Source organism: Trichechus manatus, unplaced genomic scaffold, assembly GCF_000243295.1.
Source record: "Trichechus manatus latirostris isolate Lorelei unplaced genomic scaffold, TriManLat1.0 scaffold00009, whole genome shotgun sequence".
Lineage (NCBI taxonomy): Eukaryota > Metazoa > Chordata > Mammalia > Sirenia > Trichechidae > Trichechus > Trichechus manatus.
Window position 1 is genome coordinate 1651296 of NW_004443945.1, and position 25125 is coordinate 1676420.

The following is a 25125-nucleotide window of genomic DNA, read 5'->3' on the forward strand; positions in this document are numbered from 1 at the left end:
AGCTCATGTGTGTGTGGGTGGGTGGGTTAGGATAGGGTAGCTCAGGTGTGTGTGTGTGGGTGGGTTAGGATAGGGTAGCTCATGTGTGTGTGGGTAGGTGGGTTAGGGTAGGGTAGCTCGTGTGTGTCTGTGTCTGTGTGTGTGCGTACGCGCGCATGCACCTATTCCTTGCTCTGGTTGATAATGCCCTCCCTGCCTCCCCCACCCCTGACTCACACGGACCTCCCTGCTGCAGTGATATCTACCACTGTCTGGGCCTATCCCCTGAGCCTTTCCACCAGCACCTGCTCTGGACGCCTCTCCCGCATTCAGTGGGATGAGCAGTTTCCTCCCTCACTTCTGGGGTCTTAAGCACTGAAATTCCAAGGCAGGTGAGAGGTGACCGATAGCCTGAAGTGACTGGCCATAATCCAGGCTCCACAGGCTTATAGAAAATAAAGCAGAGCAGGGCGGGGGCCTTGGCTGCCCTGAGATTTCAGGCTAACAGGGCTTTATCTTGCTGTGTGTGCTTGCAGCTTAGTGATCTGTGAGCTCTTAATAATTGCTTTGCTGACCTTTCAGCTGCGCTCCCCTTTCCCCCTCTGCTGGGGTAATAGAATGGGTCAGCAAGTCCATTTTGTTTGCAGTGCCTCATAATCCTGTGCCAAACAGTGGCTCCAGATTTCGGGGCCCAGGATGCAATGGGGCAAACACAACCCAACCAGTTGGACATGGTCACGGGACTGACCGGCCACCCACCCGTTTTGAGATGGGCAGAAAGAATCCATTAATGTCCAAATTACCCAGGTCCCTTTCCAAATAGGTCAGAAATGCTGAGTTGTCACAAAGTATAATCTGACAATGAGAGTTGTAAAAACTAAAGATGATGTGGTTGAATTGAGGAACAGGATTTAGGAGCTTAAATATGTTGAAAAACCAAAAAAACAAACCAATTGCCACTGAGTTGATTCCGACTCATAATACCTTGGAAGGAGGGATACATTTACTGAATGTTTATAACAAGCCATGCAGGTGCTAAGTACTTTTGCATAAATTATCACAACACCTGAGAAGTAGTATCATCTTCATTTTGCAGATGAGAAAGTTAAGGTGAAGAAAGGTTAAGATTAGCTTTATGCACAGATCTGAGTTCAAATCCTGACCCTGCCACTTACTAGTAAATCTAAGCAACTTAGCCTACCTCTTTAAACTCGTTTCTCATATGAAATATGTATGATGCCAGTACTGCCGATTTAAATTAAAATGGAGGTAGTTGGTAAGACCCTCACCACGGTTCCTGGCACTGAGGAGTCACTCCACTCTTGTTAATAGTGATAGTGGGTGGCAGTAGCTTGCTAAGAGCCATAAAACAAATTCAAACCCAGGTTTTCTGATTCCAAGTTCAGTGCTCATAAGAAGGTGATTGACTTAACAAACACTAGCTGTGTACGGACATGAGGCAGGTTCTGTGCTAGGATGTAGGAGTTCAGGTAGGTATAGGAGCCAGGCTAACAAACAACTAGCTATCCTAGAAAGTGCTAGATGTAGAAGCACGCGAAAGGTATGGAAATGGCCACCTAGGAGACCTTTGAATAAGTTATCAGGAAAAGAAGTTGGTAAGAGTTGTATTTTCTCCGTAGGAGCAACAAAGGTGAAGCCAGGAGGGACTGGAAATCACTTTGGAAGGCAGTGACCAAGGGCAGGGGTGGGGAGGGTAATTCTGTGGAGGATCCTTCTAGTAGGCTGGGTAGTCTGGTTTATGTATTACACATGCTCACAACACACACTCCAAGTACACACTCACACACAGTGGTATTTCTTAGGGTGCACAAATACACCTCAAACTGCAACTCCTCATCCCCACACCACACGCGTTACCCTCTCCTCCTCTCATCTTTAAATGCCTCCATGCCCTAAACACAGAGGACATCACCTCTCTTATTTTGGTCTCCGGCTATCTTCCTCCAAGGGATATACTAGAAACAATTTTTTTGGTCATCTTCGACAGCCAGTGGAAGATTCAGGCTCGCACTTAGCAAATACAGCCGTTTCTACAATAATGCTGTAAAAACTTGTGTTCTCCAAAATATAACTCCAAAAATAACAGGGTTTGTGGGAACAATGAGGGTAGTAGCAGACCACGCAGAACTTACGGAGCGTTGTAACCAGAGCATTAACAGAACAGCAACATGCCCGATGGTGACAGGAACACAGGTGTGTCCACTGGCAAGTGCGCTAGTCCACAGCAGCCTTAAATCCTGGGGCTCGTGCTCTCCCCGAGATGTAGGTCCTCACAGAGATGAGTTCTATCAGAACCAATCCAGGGTGGAACCCTCTTCACCCGTTTTTTTCAACAAAGGAAGGGGAGTATCTTCATAGCTTTTCTGTTGCCATTCAGATTCCCCAGGCAGCCGAACCTAGGAAAAGGGCTAGTGGTGATTCCTGAAGCTACTAACCCAGTCATTATTTGCAATAAAGGAAAAGCACTTCTTCAAAATGTTTAGCTTTTTTCTTAAGGCATTCAATCTTGTCCCTGATCATTTCAAAATACTAACATGCTGGGGAAAATCTCCCAGGAACCAATATAATTTCGGGTTATCCTGACGCCATTTCTCTGTTTACCAAATGCACAGATGCTATTTCCCATTAAAGACAACACTGTAGCAAAATAGACCAGTTCATGAATGGTCATGAAAACAGTCACGTCTCACCCTGGTGATTCCTTCCCTTGATGCTGAGGTGCCCAGGGCCCTGAGAATATGCCGTACCCTTCACATACACATCTCACTCTGAAACCCAGCAAGAGAAAGCACACTCCTGGTCCTGCAGCTGCCCTTACCCTCCCTACAGGCCAGGCGACATCCTACAGGAACCACTATAGTCCATGCAATCAGCAAGCTTCACCTAGGGGCCACCTCTCCTCAGTAGCAAGGGCAGAGACAGCACCTGCAGGAGGTAAATGGGAAGGAGAGGAACAGCAGGGCTAGGCACCCCTCCATTTTGGTGACAGAAAGCAATTTCCCTGACCCTGCGTAAGAACGAGGCTCCATCTGACTCAAAGACAGAAATCCCATTTTGCAAGCTTACATCACTCAGGACAGCCTGTTCAGGGCAAGCTGCTGTCTCAGAGGACACCAGGGGAAGCTTGGTGTGGCCCAGGACTACAGCCTGCTATGGAACCCCTGCTCTGGACAGAGGCATGCCTGAGACCCTGGATCTCTTCTCTTCCTTCAGCAAATGGGGACCAACGGTGACCCAACAACATATTATAGGACCAGGAGCCCCAGCTGAGACACAAGACCAGGGTTCTCCTCTAGCACCACTGGGGACTTACAGCCACGTCATGACCCAGCCAGCCATGACTCCTCCATCTTAGAACAGGGAGGACAAGCTGACCTTGCTTATTACACATGACTGTTTTGAAACAGAGGAGTCCTAGCGGTGCAGTGATTAAGCACCTGGCTAACTGGAACATCAACAGTTCTAACCCACCAGCCACTCTGCAGAAGAAAGATGTGGCAGTCCACTTCCATAAAGATTACAGCTTTGGAAATCCTATGAGGCAGTTCTACTCTGTCCTATAGGGTCACTATGAGTCTGAATCGACTCAACAGCAACGGGTTTTTTTAACAGGTTTCAAAACAGGTAATAGATGATTAAATCCTTTTTAAATATCAAACGCTTAAAAAAGAAAAAAAAAAGAATATTTCTAGGCTAGATTAAAACACCTCCATATCAAGTGCAAAGAGAAGGAAAAACAAAATGGAAAATAGCTAAAAAACTATCAAATTAGTTTTTCTCATGAGTCTAGAAGCTTTCATAGAACTCAAGGCTTTTAGAAGGTCAATTCATTTCCTTCTGTTCTTCCCTGGGCCCAGTGAAGCCAGCTGACTCACAGTAAAGTAATGCAATACACGGGGATTGGCTCCAGCACCCCCATGGATACCAAAATCCATGGATGCTCAAGTCCCTTATATAAAATGGCATAGTATTTGCATTATCACCTACACACATCCTCCCATATATTTTATCTCTGTATTACTCATACTACCTAATACGACGGAAATGCTATGTAAATAACTGGTATACTGTATTGTTTAGGGAATAATGGCAGGATGAAAGGTGAACAATACCCAATCAACGAAACCTGGAGACCGAGGATCTGTGAAATGGTGGGAGGCTACAGCAGGGTATGCCTACACGTCACATCATTTGCGTGGATTCAGCATAGTGCTAGTTGCGTGGCAAAATTCAAGTTTTGCTTTTTGGAACTTTTTTTTTTCCCCCAAGTATTTTCAGTCCTGTTTGGTTGAATCTGCAGATGTGGAACCTTCGGATATGAAGGGCCAACTGTACTCAATTTTCAGCTTGTCAAAAATAGAAAGCCACCCCAAGAAATGGCTCTCTCTTCACTGGGAGAAGCCCAGCCGTCTTCAAAGGGCAAATGAGCTGAGACTTACACACTGATAAACTCATTTATTTCTCAAAATTTAGTTTCCTGCCTAGCAGTCCCTGCAAAGATGGGGCAACCACACAAATGTCCTTGAGGCCCAATCCTAGACGTGTCTGAGATTGTCCACAGGCAGCTCAGTTCATCAGAGGTCCAAGAGAAACCTCCGAACCTGGGCCAGGTATTTTGGTATCAAATAGTCACCCAGCTCCTCCTTACTGACCCACACATGCTGGCCCTTCTTCCTGGGCTGGGAAAAGTCTCCAGTTTGTAGTAGTGCTTTGAAGAAGAATACTTTGGCCCCGATGTTACTCTCTGTCCGCACTGCCTGGGGAAACTTGAACTTGTAGTGGCCACAGGGTGCATTTCCTAGGAACTTGGCTTCAATGTTGTTTTCTGCGGGAAAAAACAAACAAACAGATGTTCATTCTGGCTGCCCAAATCATAGAGGGTCCCTGCAAGAGTTACTTCAGGCCCCCTGAGATAAAAGCATTTCTGAGTGAGAACTAGGGTCAGTATAAAAAAAGACCCTGCTCCCCTTTCAATCCAAACACTTCCTGGTCCATGGAGTCCAGACTCACTGGGCTCATTCCCATGTTCCAAGCTACTGCTTTTAGACTGGCAGTCAGGTACACAGGTTAAGCAACAAAGCGCCCAGGTTCTAGACTCAACCCTGTTGCCATCTCTTGATGAAAAACCAGGACAACCTTTTAAAAGGGATGCCACATGGAAAGCATACAAAGAACCCCAGATTTGATTATACACGTGAATTTTTTTTTTCAATATTAAAAAAACACCACCATTAGCATTCGAAAAAGAGTATCAGCTCACCTACAAAACGTTAGCAATGGATATCTTAGGTGGTGGAATTAAATTGGCATGTTTCTTTATATTTTTCTGAATTTTCCAAATTTAAGTCAATGAGCATGTATTACTTTTTTATAATCTGGAAAAAAACATGGATTAAAGAATAGAGCTCCCTCAAATCAAGAAAAAAAAAAAAGACTTGAAAGCAGAGACTCAAAAAGAGACTTGTATACCAATGTTCAATGCACCACTATTCACAATAGTCAAAAGGTGGAAACCACCTAAATGCTCATCGACAGACGAATAGATAAACAAAATGTGGTACGTACATATAACAGGATACTACTCAGTCAGTAGGAGAAATGAAGTCTTGGTACATATTACAATATGAATGGAGCTGGAAGACATTATGCTGTGTGAAACAAGCCAATCACAAAAAGATAAACTGTATGACCTCACTTACATCAAAAGACAAGAAAAGGGAAATGCATGGAGACAAAATTTATCAGAGCTCACCAGGGGTGGCAGGGAGGGGGAAGAGGGGGTTAAAATGGTGATGGAAAAATCACATTGATTAAGGGTAGGGTTGCACAGCCAATTATTGTAATTGCTGTCAATAACTTGTACACTGTAAAAAGTTGAACTGGCTAAAGCTGTGTGATAGGTGTATTTACAATGAAGACCAAAAAAAAGAGCAGCTGTTGAGGCTGCTTATGTACAACCAAACACCTCAAGGGATTTGGCTCCTTGGTTTGGAGATTTAGGGTCATGGTTTTCATGGCACATCCCAGTTACCTGGCCAAATAACATGTTTAGTGCTTGTGTTCTACCTCCTAGTTCACTGTGTAGTGCCTGGGGTCTTCAGAGCTTGCAAGTGGCCATCCAAGGCACAACAATTGCTCGCTACTCACCTGGAGCAAGAGAGGAAGAAGAAGAGTCAGGAAAAGGAGGAAGATACAGAATGTGTGATGCTATGGATTGAATGGTGTCCCCCAAAAATGTGTCAACTTGGCTAGGCCATGATTCCCAGTACTGTGTGGTTGTCCTCCATTTTGTGACCTGATGTAATTATCCTATGCTTTGTCAATCCTAACCTCTATGATGTCAATGAGGCAGGATTAGAGGCAGTTATGTTAATTAGGGGAGCCCTGGTGGCACAGTGGTTAAGAGCTCAGCTGCTAACCAAAAGGTCAGCAGTTAGAATCCACCAGCCACTTCTTGGAAACCCTACAGGGCAGTTCTACCCTGTCCTATAGGGTTGCTACAAGTCAGAATCGACTCTACAGCAACGGGTTTGGTTTTGGTTTTATGTTAATGAGGCAGGACACAATCTATAGGATTAGGTTGTATCTTGAGTCAATCTCTTTTGAGATAAAAAAGAGAGAAGCGAGCGGAGAGGAGAGGGACCTCATTACACCAAGCAAGAAGAGCCAGGAGCAGAACGCATCCTTTGGACCCAGGGTCCCTGTGCTGAGAAGATCCTAGACCAAGGGAAGATTGATGACAAGGACCTTCCACGAGAGCCAACAGAGAAAGCAAGCCTTCCCCAGGAGCTGGTGCCCTGAATTTGGACTTCTAGCCTCCTAAACTGTGAGGGAATAAATTTCTGTTTGTTAAAACCATCCACTTGTGGTATTTCTGTTATAGCAGCACGAGATAACTGAGACATGTGGCTAACTGCCTCCATGAAAAACTGCCTCCTTTGACACGAGACCAGAAGAACTGGATGGTGCCCAGCTACCAATACTGAACATTTTGATCAAAGATTCCATAGAAGAATCCTGATCAAAAGGGGGAAAATGCAAAACGGAATTTCAAATTCTCATGGACTCTAGACTTTCTGGAGCCACGTAAGGTAGATGAACCCCTGAAACTACTGCCTTGAGATAATCTTTAAACCTTAAACCAAAAATATCCACTGAAGTCACCTTAAAACTGAACAATAAGTTAGTTTAACTAGTAAAAAGGGTCTGCCTTGAGCATTATGCTCTTTTAAGAACTATCATATGAGATCAGTTTGACAACAGTGACTTGATAGATTAAACAGGAACCTTAGGGGGCAGTGAATTTTTGTTAATGAGGGAGGAATAACTCAGAAAAGCAAGGTGAGAATGGTTGCACAACTCGAAGAATGTGATCAATGTCACTAAATTGTACATGTAGAAACTGTTGAATTGGTGTATGTTCTGCTGTGTACATTCTCAACAACAACAACAAAATAAATCAAATTTAGGGGGAAAAAAATACAAACAGCCCGCTACAAACATGAGCAAAGGCTCTGACAAGGCAGTTCACAGAATACAGCCAATAAACATGTGAGAACATGGACGATCGCACTAGCAGTCAGGAAAATGTGAATATGTTAGATGACCGTCAATGTCACTAGCTATCAGGAAAATACTAATCCAAAAGACTGCATTTCGTCAGCAAGGCCTGGGCAAGCAGGCACTCCCGAATAGTGCTCCTGAGATTGGAAACTGTGACACACTTTCCGGAGGACAACTGTGCAATACCTATCAAAAACTTTAATGTGCATACTTCTGACCCATTAATTCTCTCTCTAGGAATTCCACCCTACAGAAGTACCTGGGAAGTCTGATGGCAGTGGGGAGGAAAGTAACATACTTTCACTTTTGTCAGTATACTTTCATATTGCTTGAGCTTTCTCTTTCACAGCAAGAACATATTATCTGCCATTTAATAAGCTAACAGCCCCTGGGTGGTGCAAACACATAATGCACTTGGCTGCTAACCTGAAAGTTAGCAGTTCAAGTCCATCCAGATGCTCTTTGGAAGAAAGGCCTGGTGATCTTCTTTTGAAAAACCAGCCACTGGAAACTCTACGGTGCACACTTTTACTCGGATACACATGGGGTCACCATGAGTCAGAGCCAACTCAACAGCAACTGGTACTGGTAATAAGCTAATAAATCAATATATTTTATTCTTATATCATTTATTCAGCATGAACAGACCTTATAAATATCTTTTATATATTTCCTGTTACACTGATTTATTACAATGGGGGCGTTACAAGGAGGAAAGTGTAGGGTGGAGGTGGAAGGGTCCCACACGGCACACAGGAGGTGGAGCTGAGCCAGCATCAGTCACGAATGTTTGATGTGACATGAACACAACGATCCTGGCAAGAAATACGGCTGCCAACCCCTCCGTGACAGCTGAGGAAACGGGGAGAGCAGCAAAGCCCCATGTCTTCTGTCTGCGTGGCTGTGCCCCTCCATACCACACAGGCCCCTCCCATGAGAGGATCAGGGGAGCACACACTGGCCTCTGCCATTTTGGTAGCAGGGACTTAAGCTGGTGGCAGGACCAGTAAAGTGGCTGTGAACCTAAGCCTCCAAATCCATTTACTCAGCAAACATTCAGCAAGCACCTACTATGGTCCAGGTACTTTGCTGCAAAACATCCTGCAACGCACAGGAGAGACCCCCCACAAAAAAGAATTATCTCACCCCAAATTTCAATGATGCTGAAGGTTGAGAAACCCTGGTCTAGTGAGAAGTGACTGAGGTAGTGGTGGTTTAGTGGGAGGATTCTCACCTTTCACTCCGAAGGCTCAGGTTTGAATGCCAGCCAACGCACCTCATGCACAGCCATCATCTATCAGTGGAGGTCTGTGTTTTGCTACCATGTTGAATAGACTTCAGCGGAGCTTCCAGACTAAGATGGACTAGGAAAAAATGTCTGGCAATCGACTTCCAAAAATCAGCCAATGAAAACCCTATGGATCACAACAGTCCAAACCCCAACCAATTGTGCGGATGGCGCAGGACCAGGCAGTGTTTCATCCCACTGTGCGTGGGGTCACCATGATTTGGGGCTGACTCAATAGCAGCTAATAACAAGTGAGAAGGGAAGGAGCCCACAGCTAAAGCTGTGGGAATAAAGAGGGAGCCTTTAGAACAGAACTGGTAGAACTCAAGGGCCTGTGGGGGTCAGGATGAGGTCAAGGATAAATCTGAGGTTTGTAGTTTGATGAACAGGTAAGCGGCAGTGTCAGTAAGCAAGGATGTAAAGAGGAGCAGGCTGAGGGAATGGTGGAAACATCAATTCTGAATGTACTAAACTCAAAAAATTTGGCAGGACAAAGATAAGACTCTCACTTGGCTTCAGGAAAATCCTCACCTCGATTTTTATAGCTGAAATTTTTATAAACATCAAAGTTTCCATTAGCCTTCCCACCTGCCCTTAAACCCCTTCTCACAGTCAGCCTGTGACTCTTCTGGCTGTGAGTCTGAAGTGAGTTGTGTGGAGTTCAGCAGGAGACAGAGAGCTCACCAGAAAGTGTGGCCAGGGTTCGCTCAGCTGTTGCCCGAAGGGTCTCCCCGGGCTGCCACTCTGCCTGGGGCAGCATCCAAACATCCTGGTCTCCAAGCTTCTCTTTGACCAACAGGATGAGGCTCCTGTCTAGCTTCCGGTGCAGTGAGGTTCGGTCATTCTTCTTATCAGCTTCTATGAAGAAAAGGGGATCAGAGGAGACAAGGAGGCTGTGGTCTGCCGGAACCGTAAGAGTTGTGTAGTTTTCCTTCAAGGTGAGAGTCACAACCTCTGCCCTCAAAGAACTTACAATCAAATTACAACCCTGGCCCCTCTCCTTAACCTTGACCTTTTCAAGGGTTCACCTCACAATTTTGAGGAAACTAAAAGGTAAGAGGAGGAAACCAAGAGCTGAACTTCTCTTCGAAGAGCAAAACATAAAAGTACTTTGAACCTTTGGAAAAGAAGCAATGTCCATACTACTACTTCATTAGCTTTGATACTATTACTAACTTAACTAATCCTCACTTTCTCTGTTCTTCAGGCTCTATCTGTGAAACAGGGATAAGGGAATTCAACCCTGTTTCATCTGAAGGCCCATTTTATCTGAAGGCTTTCAGATAAAACACAGGATAACCCAAACCAAACCCACTGCTGCTGAGTTGATTCTGACTCATAGTGACCTTATACAACAGAGTAGAACTGCCCGATGGGGTTTTCAATGAGTAGCTGGTGGATTCGAACTGTCAACCTTTTGGTTGGGAGCCAAGCTCTTAACCACTGCACTACCAGGGCTCCAAAACACAGGGTATAGTGGGAAAAGGCTTAATTTCTCCTCTCTCAATCCCAAATTAGGAGTTAAATTTAGATAGCATTCACAAAATTTAACAGAGAGAGAAAAGACTATTCCATCACCCTTACCTCATACTCAAAAAACAATGCAGGCCTTTAAAAAAAATTAGGATAGATGTGAGGAACAGGGAAAAGAAATTATTTTTCTCCCACCTGAAAGAAGTTTTGTTATCTGAATCTATTTGTTACTGAAAACACAAAGCCAGTGCTAAGAAGTTGTTCTTTATTTGGGAACCAGAACCCATTTCTTTCCCTTCCCTCTTGCTGGCCCGACAAGGCCACAAACCTGTTATGCGAGCTCCAGGTTTGAACTGTAGGAATGTCTGTTCCCACATATCTTCCAAATCCTGCACCAACAATATCTCCTTGCCATCTTCCTCTTCTTCATAGAGGTCGGCTTTCTTCCTTGCCAGCTTCTGGGCTTCATCCAAAGCACGAAGCTCATGGTCTGAATACAGGCTTCTCTCTACCTCGATCTAGGAAAGTTAAAAGGACAAAAACTGAATAAAACAAGAGCTCTAGCACATTTGACATGCTCAAAAGTTTATCAAGAATTGACGCCTCTGAACGACGGTGCTGGTAAAGAATACTGAATATACCATGGACTGTCAGAAGAACAAACAAATCTGTCTTGGAAAAAGTATGGCCAGAATGCTCCTCAGAAGCAACGATGGCGAGACTTTGTCTCACATACTTTGGAGATGTTATCAGGAAGGACCAGTCCCTGGAGAAGGATATCATATTTGGTAAAGTAGAGGATCAGCAAAAAAGAGGAAGATCCTCAAGATGGATAGACACAGTGGCTGCAACAATGGGCTCAAGCATAACAATGATTGTGAGGATGGCACAAGACTGGGCAGTGTTTCGTTCTGTTGTACACAGGGTTGCTATGAGTTGGAACCGACTCAACGACATCTAACAACAATAACAACACAACCAAACATACAATCAAAACAGCATACAGAGACAGAAAAAAATATCACCTGCACTTTGGGTTTGAGTTACATTTGCCAAAATGTTCGAATGTGAGAAGGGATCAAGACTGCTACAAAGAACAGAGGCCTGGGGCAGATACTGCCTGTCCACTTCCCATGCTCCAGTCACATCAGTCTTTGATGAGTTCACAAAGTACTTTCCTGCCTAATGGACTTTACAAATGCTGTTCCTTCTTCCTAGAATGTTTTTTCTTCACACTGTTCTCCTGGGAGAGTCTTATTTATTCTTCAGATTCCAATTTAAATATCACTAAACGCAAGATGTTCCTTGAGAGCTACCTGCAGTGCAGTGAATTAATATGGCCCTTCTCGCCATGCATAGTCTTGTGATTCCCACAACGACTCGGTAGAACTATGCAAATAAAGTACCTGTGGCCCAACAAGGGGATTTGCCAGCCTGCTAATAATGCAAATAAAGTGCATGGAAACCTTGTAGGAGTGGGACCATGTAAATAAGGTCTATGGAACCCTAACGAGGGGACTGGTCAGTTTTGCCAGCCCCCTAGGCTTAAAAGGACCCAATCCCAGAAGCAGAGAGAGAAACCTCACTACCACCAAGAAGAGCCAGGAGCAGAGTGCATCCTTTGATCCCGGGGTCCCTGCGCTAAGAACCTCCTAGACCCAGGAGACAGAGAGAGTTGTAATACCGGAGACAGCGCAAGACGGTAAGAAGCAGCAGAAAGCGCAGCAGAGAAACAGTGGAGGGAGAACAGGGAGACCAGCAGGAGATGGCATGGTGAGCTTCCTGGCCCATGGAGCAAGGTGGCTACAGTGGAGGTGGCTACAGTGGGCATGCCGACCCACTGCGCAAATGAGCTGAGCGCCTTTGGGCAGGAGGCTTGCTGGCTGAGTGGGGTGCCTCCAGGCACTTGGTGGAGCTGCCAACCCACTGAGAGAGGGAGCTGAGCAAACCTTTGGCCCAAGGATTACTGGCAGAGTGGGGTGTCTCCGGGAACTTACTGGCAGAGCTAAAAGAAATTTGTAACACTTGTTCCAGCTGGGCCGAGGGAGGAGGCCTGTCTTCAGGGGGCCGAGAGGAGCTGAGAGCTGTCCTGCACTGGAGAAGGGAGACTTTCCTACATGGTTCCTGATCCTGATCCTGAGTTGTAGCCTGTTGATCCTGATCCCAAATTGTAACCTGTTACTTCCCTAAAAGACGCCATAACTGTGGGTGTAGTCTGTGAGTTCTGTGTGGCCACTGAACAAATTATCGAACTCAGCAGAGAAGCAGAGAGTGCTGTGGGGGGATGGCTGGTGTCAGGATTGGTAAAAAGGTTGGAGAGAAGGTATGTTTGACTTCCACCTTATAAGAATCAGCTTTGAGCTGACGTTGATCTTGATAATGATTCTCTCTCCCCCTCTTGAAGTTAGATGACAAGGCCTATTGCTGCCACTCCATTTTTACACTACCAGAAAATCAAAATAAGGTTTCCCTGTTAAGCACTCTTACAGTAACTGTACTTTCCTTTACAATCTGTATCTGTGTCTACAATTATATAGTCATGTGATTACTTGGTTACTGACTGCCCCCTCCATGAGACTGACATCTCTGAGGACCACAGATATGCCTGCCTTACTAACCAGTGCATCCTTAGCACAGCGTCTGATACACAGTAGGTGACCAATGAATATCTGAGAGTACACGAATAAATCGAGTAAAAAACACAGAAGAGAAGTTTATAGATCTCAGTAGCCCAAGACGAAAGTATTTCACACCCTGGGGAAATATAACACTCTTACATCATCATCTGTGGTGACTTAAGACCCTCATAGCCACTACACCCAGTTTTTGTCCAGGTTTCCTCACCTGTCCCTCATACAAATAACCCTGTGAGGTAAAGCGGAGCAGGTTTTACCACAGGCATTTACAGATGTGTCCACTGTCTCCTGTACTTTCTTCTTCCTAACACTCACCACAGCACAAAGACTTTATCCCCTCCAGACTGTAAGCTCTCTGTGATAAGAACTGAGTCAGCCTTGTTTACAACGGCATTCCTACTGTGTTGAATGAACAAGCAGAAGGAGAAATCTCCAAGTAGTTGCCTAAAATGACAATAAAGAAAGCCAAAAAAAAAAAGGAGACTACCTTTTGTTGAACGCCCACTATGTACAAGTCACTAAGCTAGTTACCCCTTTACAGGTAAGTATGCTGAAGTTCAAGGAGCCCTGGTGGCGCGTGGTTAGCCTTGGCTGCTAACGGAAATGTCAACGGATGTAACCACCAGCCGCTCTGTGGGAGAAAAGACCTGGTGATCTGCTCCCTTAAAGATTATAGCCTAGGAAACCCTATAGGGCAGTTCTACTCTGTCACATTGGGCAGCTATGAGTCTAAATCGACTCGACGGCACACAACACAGAGATAAAGTGATACCCCAAAGGTCACACAAACTAATTGGTGCCGGAGTCGGGATCGAACCCAGACCTGACTCTATTCCTTCCTCACGTCACGTTGAAATCGCAGTCCGCACCTCAGTCTTACCTGCTTTAGTAGAGCCGCCATATCCTCCTGCAACGGGGTCAGCGGCTTCGAGACTAGCGGCGGCCGCTGCAGGCACAATGCGCCCAACAGGCGCCATGGGCACCCGCTATTCGAAGGTGCGGCCGAGAGAGCCAGGCTGCGAATACTCAGGCTAGCAGTCGAAAGCCCCTCCAATCGCCACCAGCCCCGCGCCACCCCCAACAAGGTTCGCGTTACGGGCGCCGCCATCTTCCTACTCTGCCCACAATGCACCGCGGCACCCAGCGACGCCCTCAGCCAACCCCATGTTCCCACAAGGCTGCGGGATGAAGGAGAGCGCTAAAGTCGCTGTTAGAACAAACCATTCCAAAATGACAGATATACGAAGATCTTGTCATGTTAGACAAGTTAGAAGAAAGGTAAGTTCCAAGTTGAAACCTAAATGTAGTTTTTAGACCACTTAAATTGAATAAATCAATTTAGTGAACCTTATAAAGAAGAATTGTATAACTTTCCCTTCTGTCTCTCCCCCACAGGCACTCGTGGTGCTGGCGCTGCTCCCGCTACGCAAGGCTCCGCGGACGCCGCTGATGGGCACCGGCTGGGGTCAGATTAAGCCATGCAGGCTGTAAGGAACGCGGGGACCGTGTTCTTGAGGTCATGGGCTCGGCCACCAACCACGGGGTGAGAATAATTGCCCCTCCGAGAGGCGTTTGTCCCATTATGTCCCATGAGCCACCTTGGCTCCAGTGGCCATTAGGTCTGGACCTCACCGAACTTTTCCTCCCTGCAGAGTCGTAGCCGACGCGCCGGCCCGGACTATCCACACAAGCCTCCAGCAGCTGCAAGAAGCGGCGGCGAAGAAGAAAGTTGAGGAGGAGGCGGCCGCTCCGAGCCGCAGCAGCTTCAGGTGAGAGCCACTTAGTTTCGGTCGTCGCTAGACCAGCACCCCGTGATTCTTGCCCGTCACTCTCCGGAGAACCACTGAATTCCCAACTCTGCTACTTGCCATTTGCGTGACCTTCTGTAAATCAAGCCTCAACTTTCTCATTTTAAAATGGGGATAATGCTGAGGGAAGTTGTGAAAATGAAATGAGCCCTGGCACACAGTGGATGCTCAGTGAACACTTGTTAATGAGTGAGTGGATGTTGGATGAGTTAATATCAGTCTTCTTTCTGCAGAGATGGAGATAACCCCTCAGACGAGCAGCCTTCCCTGTCTCGGACACCAGAGTGGGTGGATGTGTACAGAGGGGTGGTTCCTGGGGTATGGAACACATTACTGCAGACTTGTGGACTTATTAGAGTTAGTCCGGGGCCAGGGTGGTTTTTGTGCTCAGCCTTAGGGACTGTGGTACCTTGCCTCCCACTACTGCCACCATCTCTATGTACCACATGTAGCTCACATCCACTTAGCATTTACTGAGAACCTACTGTGTGCCAGGCACCATGCCAGGTGCTGGAAATACAAAACATCATTCCTTTCCACAAGTACTGTAGTTCACAGTCTACCAAGGAAGGCAGACATGCAAACGGTTACACCATAATCTGATCAGTAGTATAATGACAGTAAGAGCTTGGTGTTTGGACATAGGAAAGAAAGTGTCTCACTCCTGAGGAAATCAGGCAAGACTGTAGAGAAGATAATGTGAAGCTAAGAATTGAATGGGCGTTTAGCTGGGCAAGATGATAGTGATCATTTTAGGGGAAGCTAACAGCCCCTGTAAATGCATGCAGTACGAAAGAACACAGTGTCTTCGGGTAGTTCTGTGATGCTTAGGGTAAGTGGGGACACTAACGGTAGATGAGACCAGCAGGACTACAGAGGATCGTAATACGGAGGGTCTTGTCTGTCATACTGAATCTTTCTATCCCCACTGTAGGCAGTGGTTTGCTGCTTGAAGGAGTTTAAACGAAGATTCTGTTGTAGTTCTTCATTCAACAATGCCAGGCACTGTTCAAGGTGCTGGAGCTATATCAGGGATCAAACAGACAAAAATCTTTGCCTCGTAGAATTTAACTTCTAGTGGGGGAGACAGTAAATAAAAAACAAGTAAAACATGGGCATATGACAGATGGTAGGAATGTGTCTAGTATTCGTGGGGAACAGCAGGAAGGCCAGCGTGGAGTGACATGTAAAAATACAGTAAAACCTGCAAAAGCTGGAACCTGTGTAAGGCAGAAGCCTGTCAGAGAAGGAAAACTCAAATATTTTCCACTAAAACGAGTGATAGGAAAGTAGTAAGACTATACCCTGTCAAAGGCGGAAAACTTGTGAGACCTGGAAAAACAAGGCAGTCCCTTCGAGTTCTGGCTCTCCAGGTTTCACTGCAGTAGGAGATAAGAGTGGGGAGGGGCAGCATGCAGCAGACTTGTGCAGCCACATCCCATGTGGCCTTTTTTGGCCATCTTAAGGACTTCAGCTTTTACTCTTGAGTGAGAGGGGAAGTCATGGGAGAGTTTTGTGTAGAAGTGTGACATGATCTTGCCTACATTTTAAAAGGAGCCTTTTACCTGCCGTGTTGATATTGAACTGTGGGGGAGCAAGCATGGAAGCAGGGAGAAGTCATCGATGCACTTAGAAGACTATTGAAGTAATCCAGGCAAGAAACAATGGTGGCTGATACATTTTGAAGGTGGAGCCAACAGGATTTGTTAATGTAAGGTGTGAGAAACGGAGAGGAGTGAAGAAAGACTACTTTTGGGCCCCAGCAACTGAAAAGATGGAGTTAGCATTTATTAAGATGGGGAAGACTACAGGAGTTTGGATTTGGCTGGGTTAACATTTTCGTTACCATTGGGTTAACAGTATACCAGCCACTTTTTATGCCTCTGGTCATCAGAGGTAAGGCGGTGTTCGATTCTAATGCCTTTAACGTCAGGGTGGGTCCTTTAGAAGTTCATTCAGCTCAACAGACCTGAGCTGGAGCCTCATTGTTGTATAGGTTGAGAATTCTATTAGGTGATGCTTCCTGGATGTGCTAGTTTTGTAAACTTTTGCCTTTTTTCCCTTTATTTCTGTGAGATAAGACTTGTGAGTATAATCATGCCTTTCTTGTGTGATAGCTAGGGAGCCTTGATGGGTTCGTTTTGATACTTCTGTGTCATATTTGGAAAACCAGAGGTTCCCCATGTAACCTAATGGAAAGTGTCTGCAATAAATTGTTTATATAGTGCTTATTGGTATATTGTCGTACCCCAGATCATTGGTGCCACGGTGCCACTTGCCTCTTTGGTGGCTTGTATTACTAGATCATATTTCTCAAAATCCATGTTAGCAACCAAAAATTTATAAGCAATACTGAAAACACATACCATCAAAAAAAAAAAAATTGAGAGAAAAACGTAGTAATGAAAGTTAAATTTGAGATGCTTAATTAACATCTGAGTGGAGATACAAGGAAAGTTATTAGAAATCGAGCTCAGAGGATCAGTCTGGTCTAGCGATATACGTAGAGATGATATTTAAAACCATAAGACTGAATGAGATCATCAAGAGGCTAAGTACAGATAAAGAAAAGAGGTCCAAGGACTGAACCCTGGAGCCCTCCAACATTTAGAGATCTGAAAGATGAGGAAGAACCAGCAAAAGCGACAGAGACCCTCCAGAGAGGTAGGAAACCAGGAGAGCTCTTTGGTTTGTTTGTTTAATATATTTAAGGGGGAGGGAGCTCAGCTGATAGACTAGGTCAGCCAGGACGGAGACTGAAAATTGCTCACTGGGTTTAACAGTGCGGAGTTGATTGGTGACCTTGGCAAGAGCAGTTGTGGCGTTGGGGGGCGGGGGGCAGGCCAGGGCTGCTGCTGTACCACCCACAAAGCAGGAAAGGCCCTAAAACAGAGACTTATCCAGCCAGTATGTCAGTAGTGCTGAGGCTGAGAAACCCTGGGATAGAGAGAGACCAGCGGACATGGCTATGTGTTTTTCTCTAGCCAGCTGTGTGGGTGCAGGCATAGGCTTAGAATGGCTGGGGGAGGTGGCTTTAACCAGGGTAGGGGTTTGCCAGGCGAGTACAGTGAAGTGAGAGTGGGCAGAGAATTGAGGTGTGGCGGGAGGCTAGTAATTGGAGTGATTGACTGTGGCATTTCCTCTAGATGAGGAGGGCAGTGAGGACACGAGGGATCTAAGGGGTAGTGAAAGATGGTAGGTCCGTGGGATTGAAGGGCTCCTGGACGAGGATTGTAGAGGGAGTGAGTGGACGTGCCAGAGGGGGTGGCCACAGAGTGTGATGTTCGAAACCAAGGCTATAAAGGGGTTGCAGGTACTGGTCATGAAAGGGGCTAGGTAGGATGGAGGGATTGTTAGAGAAAAGGAGGTCCAGAAACAGAGAAGCCACATGGTTAGAAGGATCTTACTGAATCACCAACAGTTATGATAGAAGTAGTGTTAAGTGAAGGACCCTGGTGAAGCAATGGTTAAGCACTCAGCTGCTAACTGAAAGGTGGGTGGTTCAAGCCCACCAGCAGCTCCGTGGGAGAAAGATATGGCAGTCTGCTTCCGTAAAGATTTACAGACTTGGAAACTGTATGAGACAGTTCTACCCTGTCGTATAGGGTCACTGTGAGTTGGAGTCAACTCCATGGCAGTGGGTATGGTTTTGGGTTTATCTCATTTCCCTGGTGTGAGAATGGGTATGAAATGGCAGCAGACCAGTGCCAAAAAGCTTTGCCTTTCCTTCCCTGGGCTTCTTTGGGGTGAACCACTTATTTAGTCCTGCATTGGACCTGGGAGGTTTCAAGGTCTGGTTTTGCCTATGCCAATCAAATGGTTTAAGCCCCAAATCCTTCGTATCTAAAATCTTGTTATATGTGAAAGGCATTACACTGGTTAGATACTTGTTAGTAGGCTTGTTATTTTGGCCCAGGTCAATAGGGAAAATTACCAATGGGGAAATGGTATGTCTTAAATCCGAATGTCATCTAGGAGACTCCACTTTCCATCTAGGCATGCAGTGGGCTGATAAGCCAGCAACATATGAGGGTCTAGGTCATCTCTAAGGTGAGGCCTAGCAGGAAAGAATATTCTTATAACTTTTGAATATCACTATGTTATTTTGTTTTGTTTTTTAGAATACCTCTAGGAAGACAGGTAGGGCTGGGCAAGGACAGGTGCCCAAATAATAGTGTAGTTTATTTCAGGGGGCAGTGGAGGGTCCAAGCATGAATCTGATGTGGTCAGGTGGGGACAGTGGGTTTACTCCTCTCTCGAATGCTGAGTGACAGTTACATGTGCGTTTGAATAAAAGAAGGCATAGCTTGGTGGACAAAACTCTGAACTGAGACCGGTCTCCAAGATATAAGGCCTGCCCTCCCTCACTGACTCTGTTCTCCTACTTGTACCTGTGTTTTTCCACCTGAAAATGAAGAGTGCTTACCTAAGGATAGCCAGAGAACAGATTGGGCTGGCATGGTGAAAGATCTTGGACTTAATACAGGGTCTAGGCCAGTGTTCTCAACCCGGAGTTCACATCAGATTCACCTGCCCATTGCCATCAAGTCGGTTCTGACTCAGCGACCATCCCACTGCCAGATCTTTCACCCGTGGAGTGGCTGGTGGTTTTGAATCACTGAACTTTCAGTTAGCAGCTGAGTGATTTAACCACTGTACAACCAGGGCTCCTTCAGATTCACCTAGAGTATTTTAAAAGCAGATTGTCAAACCCCACCCAGAAGTTTGGGGTGGAGCTTAAGCCCCTCGATGCGACAAAGGTGATCCTGATGTTCGGCCAGCACTGAGAACCACTGGTCCAAGGTAGGGTTTAGCCAACTCCCACTCATACGCCGCATCTGGCCTGTTGCCAGTTTTTGTAATAAAGTTTTATTGACACACAGCCACACCCATTTGTGTATATGTTGTCTTTGTCTGTTTTTTCACTACAGTGACAGGGTTGAGTAGTTAGGACAGAAACCACATGGCTGGCAAAGCCTAAAACATACTGTCTGGCCCTTTACAGAAAACATTTGCTGCCTCTGCTCTAGGATACTGAGTTTTTTGATATATATTATAATTATAATATTACTAAAATTATTTCATCTTATTTTTTATAAAGTAGGGAGTCAAGATATTGTCTGTGGTTAATAAAACCTGAAATGGAAATTTGACTATTTTTAAAGTTAGGAAAAGGATAACCTGTGGTGGATTTGAAATAGTCATGATTATACTAGAAGGGACGAGGGGAGGTAGAGTGTATAACTAAAATCTCTTCTTTCACAGCAGCAGGTCACTAGATATATCTAAAATTGACGAGTCAGGAAATAGCGACACAAGCATACTGTTGACAGATACGGTGGTAGCATCCAGAAGGATTGCAAAGGAAGGGCAGCAGGCAGCTACCTGGCAGAGCAAGTCTAGGACAGAGAGCTGTTGTTTTCCGTTATGAGTTCTTCCATGCTATTCACTTTGTTTTGTTTTTTTACCATATGATGTATTTCTTTGATTAATAATAAGGCAATTTTAAATAATTTTTTTCTTCTAATTGCAGCATTTACCCTCCGGTTCCAGGACAGGAGAGCTCTCTGAGGTGGGCAGGAAAGAAATTTGAGGAAATCCCAATCGCACACATTAAGGCATCCTACAACAAGTAAGCAGGCGGCACCTGGGCAGGTCGGTGGTGGCTCTCTTTCCCCTTCTCAGTAGGGTTGAGGGGTCAGGGCTGAAGGTGCTAGTGTAGACAACCCCAGGCTCACCCCTTCTTGTTTTGGGAAACCACCTTCTGTCTTTTTAAAGCCTGTTCCAGTTCCAAAAAAATGTGAAATAGGTTGGGAGTATCACGGTTATAAGATCGCTTTGCTTTCCTTGGGAATAGTATTTCCTGGTTCTGCTCAGGAGTTGGCGAGGATGTATCTTAGAGCCAGATAGTCCTGCCATGAAGGTGTTTATTAAGCATTGCTGAGTGCTCAGCATGGGGGGCAGAGGGCGAGTGACACATAAATAAGATGAGAGATGTGATTTAAGAGTGTGTGATTTATTACAAACTAACCGGAATATAAAGCTCCAAATAAATGTCCCCGTAATGTCCTTGCCTTGGGCCACCGTGCACTGGCCTCTGCTTTTTAGGGCTAAATGTGAATGGTGACATTAAACCAGTGACAGGACTAACCTTGTGAGGCTTTCAGATGGGTGCTGGCGGGAGCTCCCAGTGTGCGTTGGCAATGAAGCACGCTGACATTAGTGACAACTTTGCAGGTCAGCCCCACTTAGAGATCGGGTTAGTGTCTGGTCACAGAGTCCATGAAGCAATTTAAAGAACAATATAGGACTTGGTGGTCACGGGTAGAGTGTGTGACACAGATGAAATGCTTCACGGGTTCAAAAAGGAGCTGGATTTCTTTTTCCTCCCCACTCACGCTGATGAGGAAATAGATCAGCTCTGTTTCTCTCCTTGAACAGTAGCTATATCCTGTATGCCCCCTTCTCTTCCCAGCACCCAGATCCAGGTTGTCTCTGCCACGAACCAGCCACTGGCCCATGCTTCCTGTGGCACAGAGGGATTTCGAAATGCCAAGAAGGGCACCGGCATTGCAGCGCAGACTACAGGCATAGCCGCAGCAGCGGTAAGTGGGTGTCCTTCCCAGCCCTCTCTGGTGAGTTCTGCTCGCTGCATGGCCAATCACTGTAAAGGAGAATTCTCATTACATTAGTGTTCAGAAGTAATGGGATGTTTACCAATCCATGTTAGATGCCCAAACACATTGAGTGGTTTGAAGAGGTCTGTGTGAAAAGGCCTCTCTCTTCTCTTTCTCTTGGCTGCATTAGAGGTGAAACACATATTGGTTCGTTCCAGGAAATATAAGAGGCAGGGCGCTGAAGACTTAAGATTCAGAGCCCCCTCCATTTAAAAGCCAGTGGGGCTTTGGGGGTGGGGTTGGTGATAACAGTTTATTAGGAGAGCATGTGGTATGAAGACGCATACATTACCAGTTTGAGTGAGAACTATTTTTGCAAACCTCTCTAGAAGCCAGCTGACAGTGTGCTGCTGCTCATATATTTATTGAGCATCTACACTGTGCCAGACACTTTATTCATTATCTATGAGTTGGAATCCAGTCGACGGCAACAAGTTTGGTTTTGGTTTTTAATTCTGAAAAGACCCTCAGTATTATGCACATTTTCAAGAGCCAGTTGAGATTCAGCATTTGTGACTTGTTCAGAGCCCTGCAGCCAGTTCAGTTCCCTGCTCTGAGCCCAGATCCATCTGGGACCAAAGCACCTCTACTTCCCACTGTAGCACAGGCCTCACAAATGCTCCCACTCTGCCAAACCAGGAGTACTTCCTGGGGGCAAACCTTGACCTTTGAGGCAAGCTCAGTGCCCAGAAATACTCATTGCTACATGTTAATGATAATCAAAAATGGAAATGTTCTAAATGTCCAACAGTGGACAGATTATATATGACTCAAGGGCATATATCAATGTTAACAGTGACTTCTGCATGGTGGATTATGAGTGAATTTTGTGTATTTGCTAGACTTTGTATAGTGAATTGCCTTTATAGTCAAGACCAAAAAATTATAAAGATTTAAAATGGTGAGAGAAACACTTTAACTGGGTATTTAGGCTCAGTCTTGAAGTCCAGGGCACCTCCTTATGATCCTGGAATTCTGCATTTATCCACTTGGGAGAAACCTGAGCGATATTTAGAATTCTCCATTAGGTGGCAGTGCTGTTGTGGGCTAAAGGGATCACTACCAATCACCAGTTGCCCTTGATTGGATTCAGCCTCATGGCAACCCCATGTGTGTCAGAGAACTATGCTCCTCATGTTTTCAGTGGCTGATTTTTCCAAAGTAGATCACCAGGCCTTTCTTCTGAGATGCCTCAGGGTGGACTCAAACCTCCAACCTTTCAGTCAGCAGCCAGGGGTGTTAACTGTCTGCATCACCTAGTCCACTTTAATTCCATGATTCCCTAGGTTCTGTGGCCTCTGGCGGTGTCTGTTCTCCACTGTGGCTACCTGCCCTTTGCTTCTTTTGCTTTGGGCTCCCTGTCTGTCTGTCTGTCTGTCTGACTGACTGTGTGTGTCTGTGTGTGTGAATATAGTGGTTCTCTCTGGGGCACTAACCAATTGCTGCTTTTTTAGAAAGCTACAGGAAAGGGTGTGACCCACATCCGAGTGGTGGTGAAAGGCCTCGGGCCAGGGCGCTTGGTAAGTGACCGTTATTCTCCACAGCGTACATGCAGAGAGAAACGGGGTTTGACAGCAGAGTGGAGAGAGAGAGAGGAAAGGACCCTGTAGTGGGTTGCCATGCTGGCTTGGAGTTTGTTTCTGTTGTTCCTGTGATCTCTCAGCTCCTCAAAGCAGACCCGGATTGCTTAGCTCAGTCCATCAGACACTTACTGAGTGCCTGCTGCATACCAGGCCCTGGGAGTGGGAGGGTGGCCTCTGGGGGACCATCACAGACAGTCCCTGAGTACAGACCAGCGAGGGCATGGTCAAGCATGTGCCAGGGTGAGCAGGAGCCCGTGGGGGATGGTCAGGAGCTTCCCTAAAGAGGTGACATCTTTACTGGCTTTTCAAGAATAACAGGGTATTGCCAGGTGAGAGAGGAGGGAAGGACATTCCAGGCAGAGGAAACTGCGTAAGTTGTTGTCGTTTGTTGCTGTCGAGTCGATCCGACTCGTGGCGACCCCATGTGTGCAGAGTAGAACTTTTCTCCATAGCGTTTTCAAGGCTGTGACGTTTCAGAAGCAGACCACCAGGCCCTCCGAGGTACCTCAGGGTGGGTTTGAACCACCAGCCTTTCGGCTAGTAGTCAGGCACTTAACCCAAGGACTCCACAGCTTAAGTAAAGCTACAGAAGTGTGAGTGAGGCTTCAGGTGTGCCAAGGCCATAGTAGTTTTGGTTCCTGGATCATGAAGCACAAGGTGCAAAGTGGCAGGTGCAGTTAGAGAGGTGGGCAGCATTGAGAACTTGGCTACGGGTTTGGTGGAGACCGCTGTGAGAGTGCTGGGGAATAGGGTTGGGATTGTATGTACTAAAGTCAGAGAGCCTCCTCGGCCCCATCTCGATCCCCCTAAGCCCTGTCTGGGATGCTGGGGCCATCATTCTCCTGTCCCTCTGCCCTTTCCAGTCTGCCATCAAAGGACTGAGCATGGGGGGCCTGGAGGTGATTTCCATCACTGACAACACCCCCATCCCACACAATGGCTGCCGCCCCCGGAAGGCTCGGAGGCTGTGAGGGAAGGACGCAGGAACCTGATCGCAAGTCTTCAGTCCAGCAGGACCTTGCAGAAATCACACTGTCTGACTGTCTCCAGAAGACGTCTTGTGGGAGATGAGTTCAGGCATCGAGGAGAGAGCTTTGCCTCCTTACACGGTGGCCTTCGCTTGCTCCTTTGACTCAAGACATGAGGCCAGGCCTGTCTTGGACAGGAGGGGAAGCAACAGGGACAGCTGTGGCCCACACACCACCCAGCAAATGCTGCCTCTGCTCCGATGAAAATAAAAGAGTGTCTCTACCACCTTAGTAACTTGTGAGTTTTTTGCTTCCGGAGTTGGGAACAGTAATCTCTCTCTTCCTACTGAAAAAGCGATTGTGAATTGAGGCGAGACCCAAATGAGAAGGTTAAAATGCAGCAGATGTGAGCTGCCACTTCCCAGACACCTCCCCCTTCAATTCAGATGTTTCTTTTGTAGCCCTTTCACCAAGGTTTCCAGAGCTCAGCAGAGCAACTTTCTTATCAACAACTTGTCCTTTGGCCACAAATGGAGAGTGGTCGCCCTTCTGCCTCTGGTGCACTCTGGTGTTCGATTTCACCATTAGTGGGCATAATTAAACTTAGCCTAACACTGTGGGAGGGTTCTCCAGTTCAGAGTCCAGTCATCTTTAACACACTCAGTGGTCTTCTACAGTTCAAGCACCCAAGATTGGGTGACCCTAAACAGGGGAGGGTAGATTTGTATAAAACTGAGGATTCTCTAGAAAATAGGGTGAATGGAGGGATGGGCTGGAGTACAGCCCAGATACCAGATAAGCTTCATTCTGTGTCTGTTTAGGAAACCACCTTCTAAAAGAGCAACAGAAAATGAAGTACAGAGAAGAGAGTAGGGGTGGGAACCTAGATAGAGCTGACCCGCAGGTGCGCTTAGTCCAGGATGGCCAGGCAGGACCGACCACTTATGGGGACTCTTGGGGTCCTTGGAGATCTCGGCAACCTTTTAGGGGCAGAAGCCAAAGCTCTAGACACCCAACAGGAGAGACCCCTCCTCCGCAGAGAAGGCGCAGTGTGAGAGCATCACCAGAAAACAAAAAGGTGGTCACATACACAAAGGCACCCTCCCTCCCAGGTCAGAGTCAGAGGGAG

The 25125-nt window shown here is 46.2% G+C and overlaps 2 protein-coding genes across 3 annotated transcripts; one reads left to right on the forward strand and one right to left on the reverse strand.

The window, feature by feature from the left end:
* Positions 1–4319: 4319 nt before the first annotated feature.
* MRPL46 (mitochondrial ribosomal protein L46) lies at positions 4320–14083 on the reverse strand. Of its 2 annotated transcripts, none has more exons than XM_023725930.1 (4): positions 13830–14043; positions 10653–10842; positions 9536–9709; positions 4320–4825 (listed from the first exon to the last, which is right to left on the reverse strand). In XM_023725930.1, the coding sequence occupies exons 1-4, from the start codon at positions 13935–13937 to the stop codon at positions 4575–4577; spliced, it is 723 nt and encodes a 240-aa protein (XP_023581698.1). In that variant the 5' UTR covers positions 13938–14043; the 3' UTR covers positions 4320–4574. The 2 variants fall into 2 exon arrangements, with proteins under 2 accessions (XP_023581698.1, XP_004370673.1); XM_004370616.2 differs by having other exon boundaries at positions 4441–4825; positions 13841–14083.
* Positions 14084–14134: 51 nt separating this feature from the next.
* MRPS11 (mitochondrial ribosomal protein S11) lies at positions 14135–24377 on the forward strand. The gene is made up of 7 exons (XM_004370617.2): positions 14135–14238; positions 14356–14503; positions 14613–14729; positions 20302–20400; positions 21244–21373; positions 22900–22965; positions 23892–24377. Exons 2-7 carry the CDS (start codon positions 14439–14441, stop codon positions 23997–23999), a joined length of 585 nt encoding a protein of 194 aa, XP_004370674.1. The 5' UTR covers positions 14135–14238; positions 14356–14438; the 3' UTR covers positions 24000–24377.
* Positions 24378–25125: the final 748 nt, after the last annotated feature.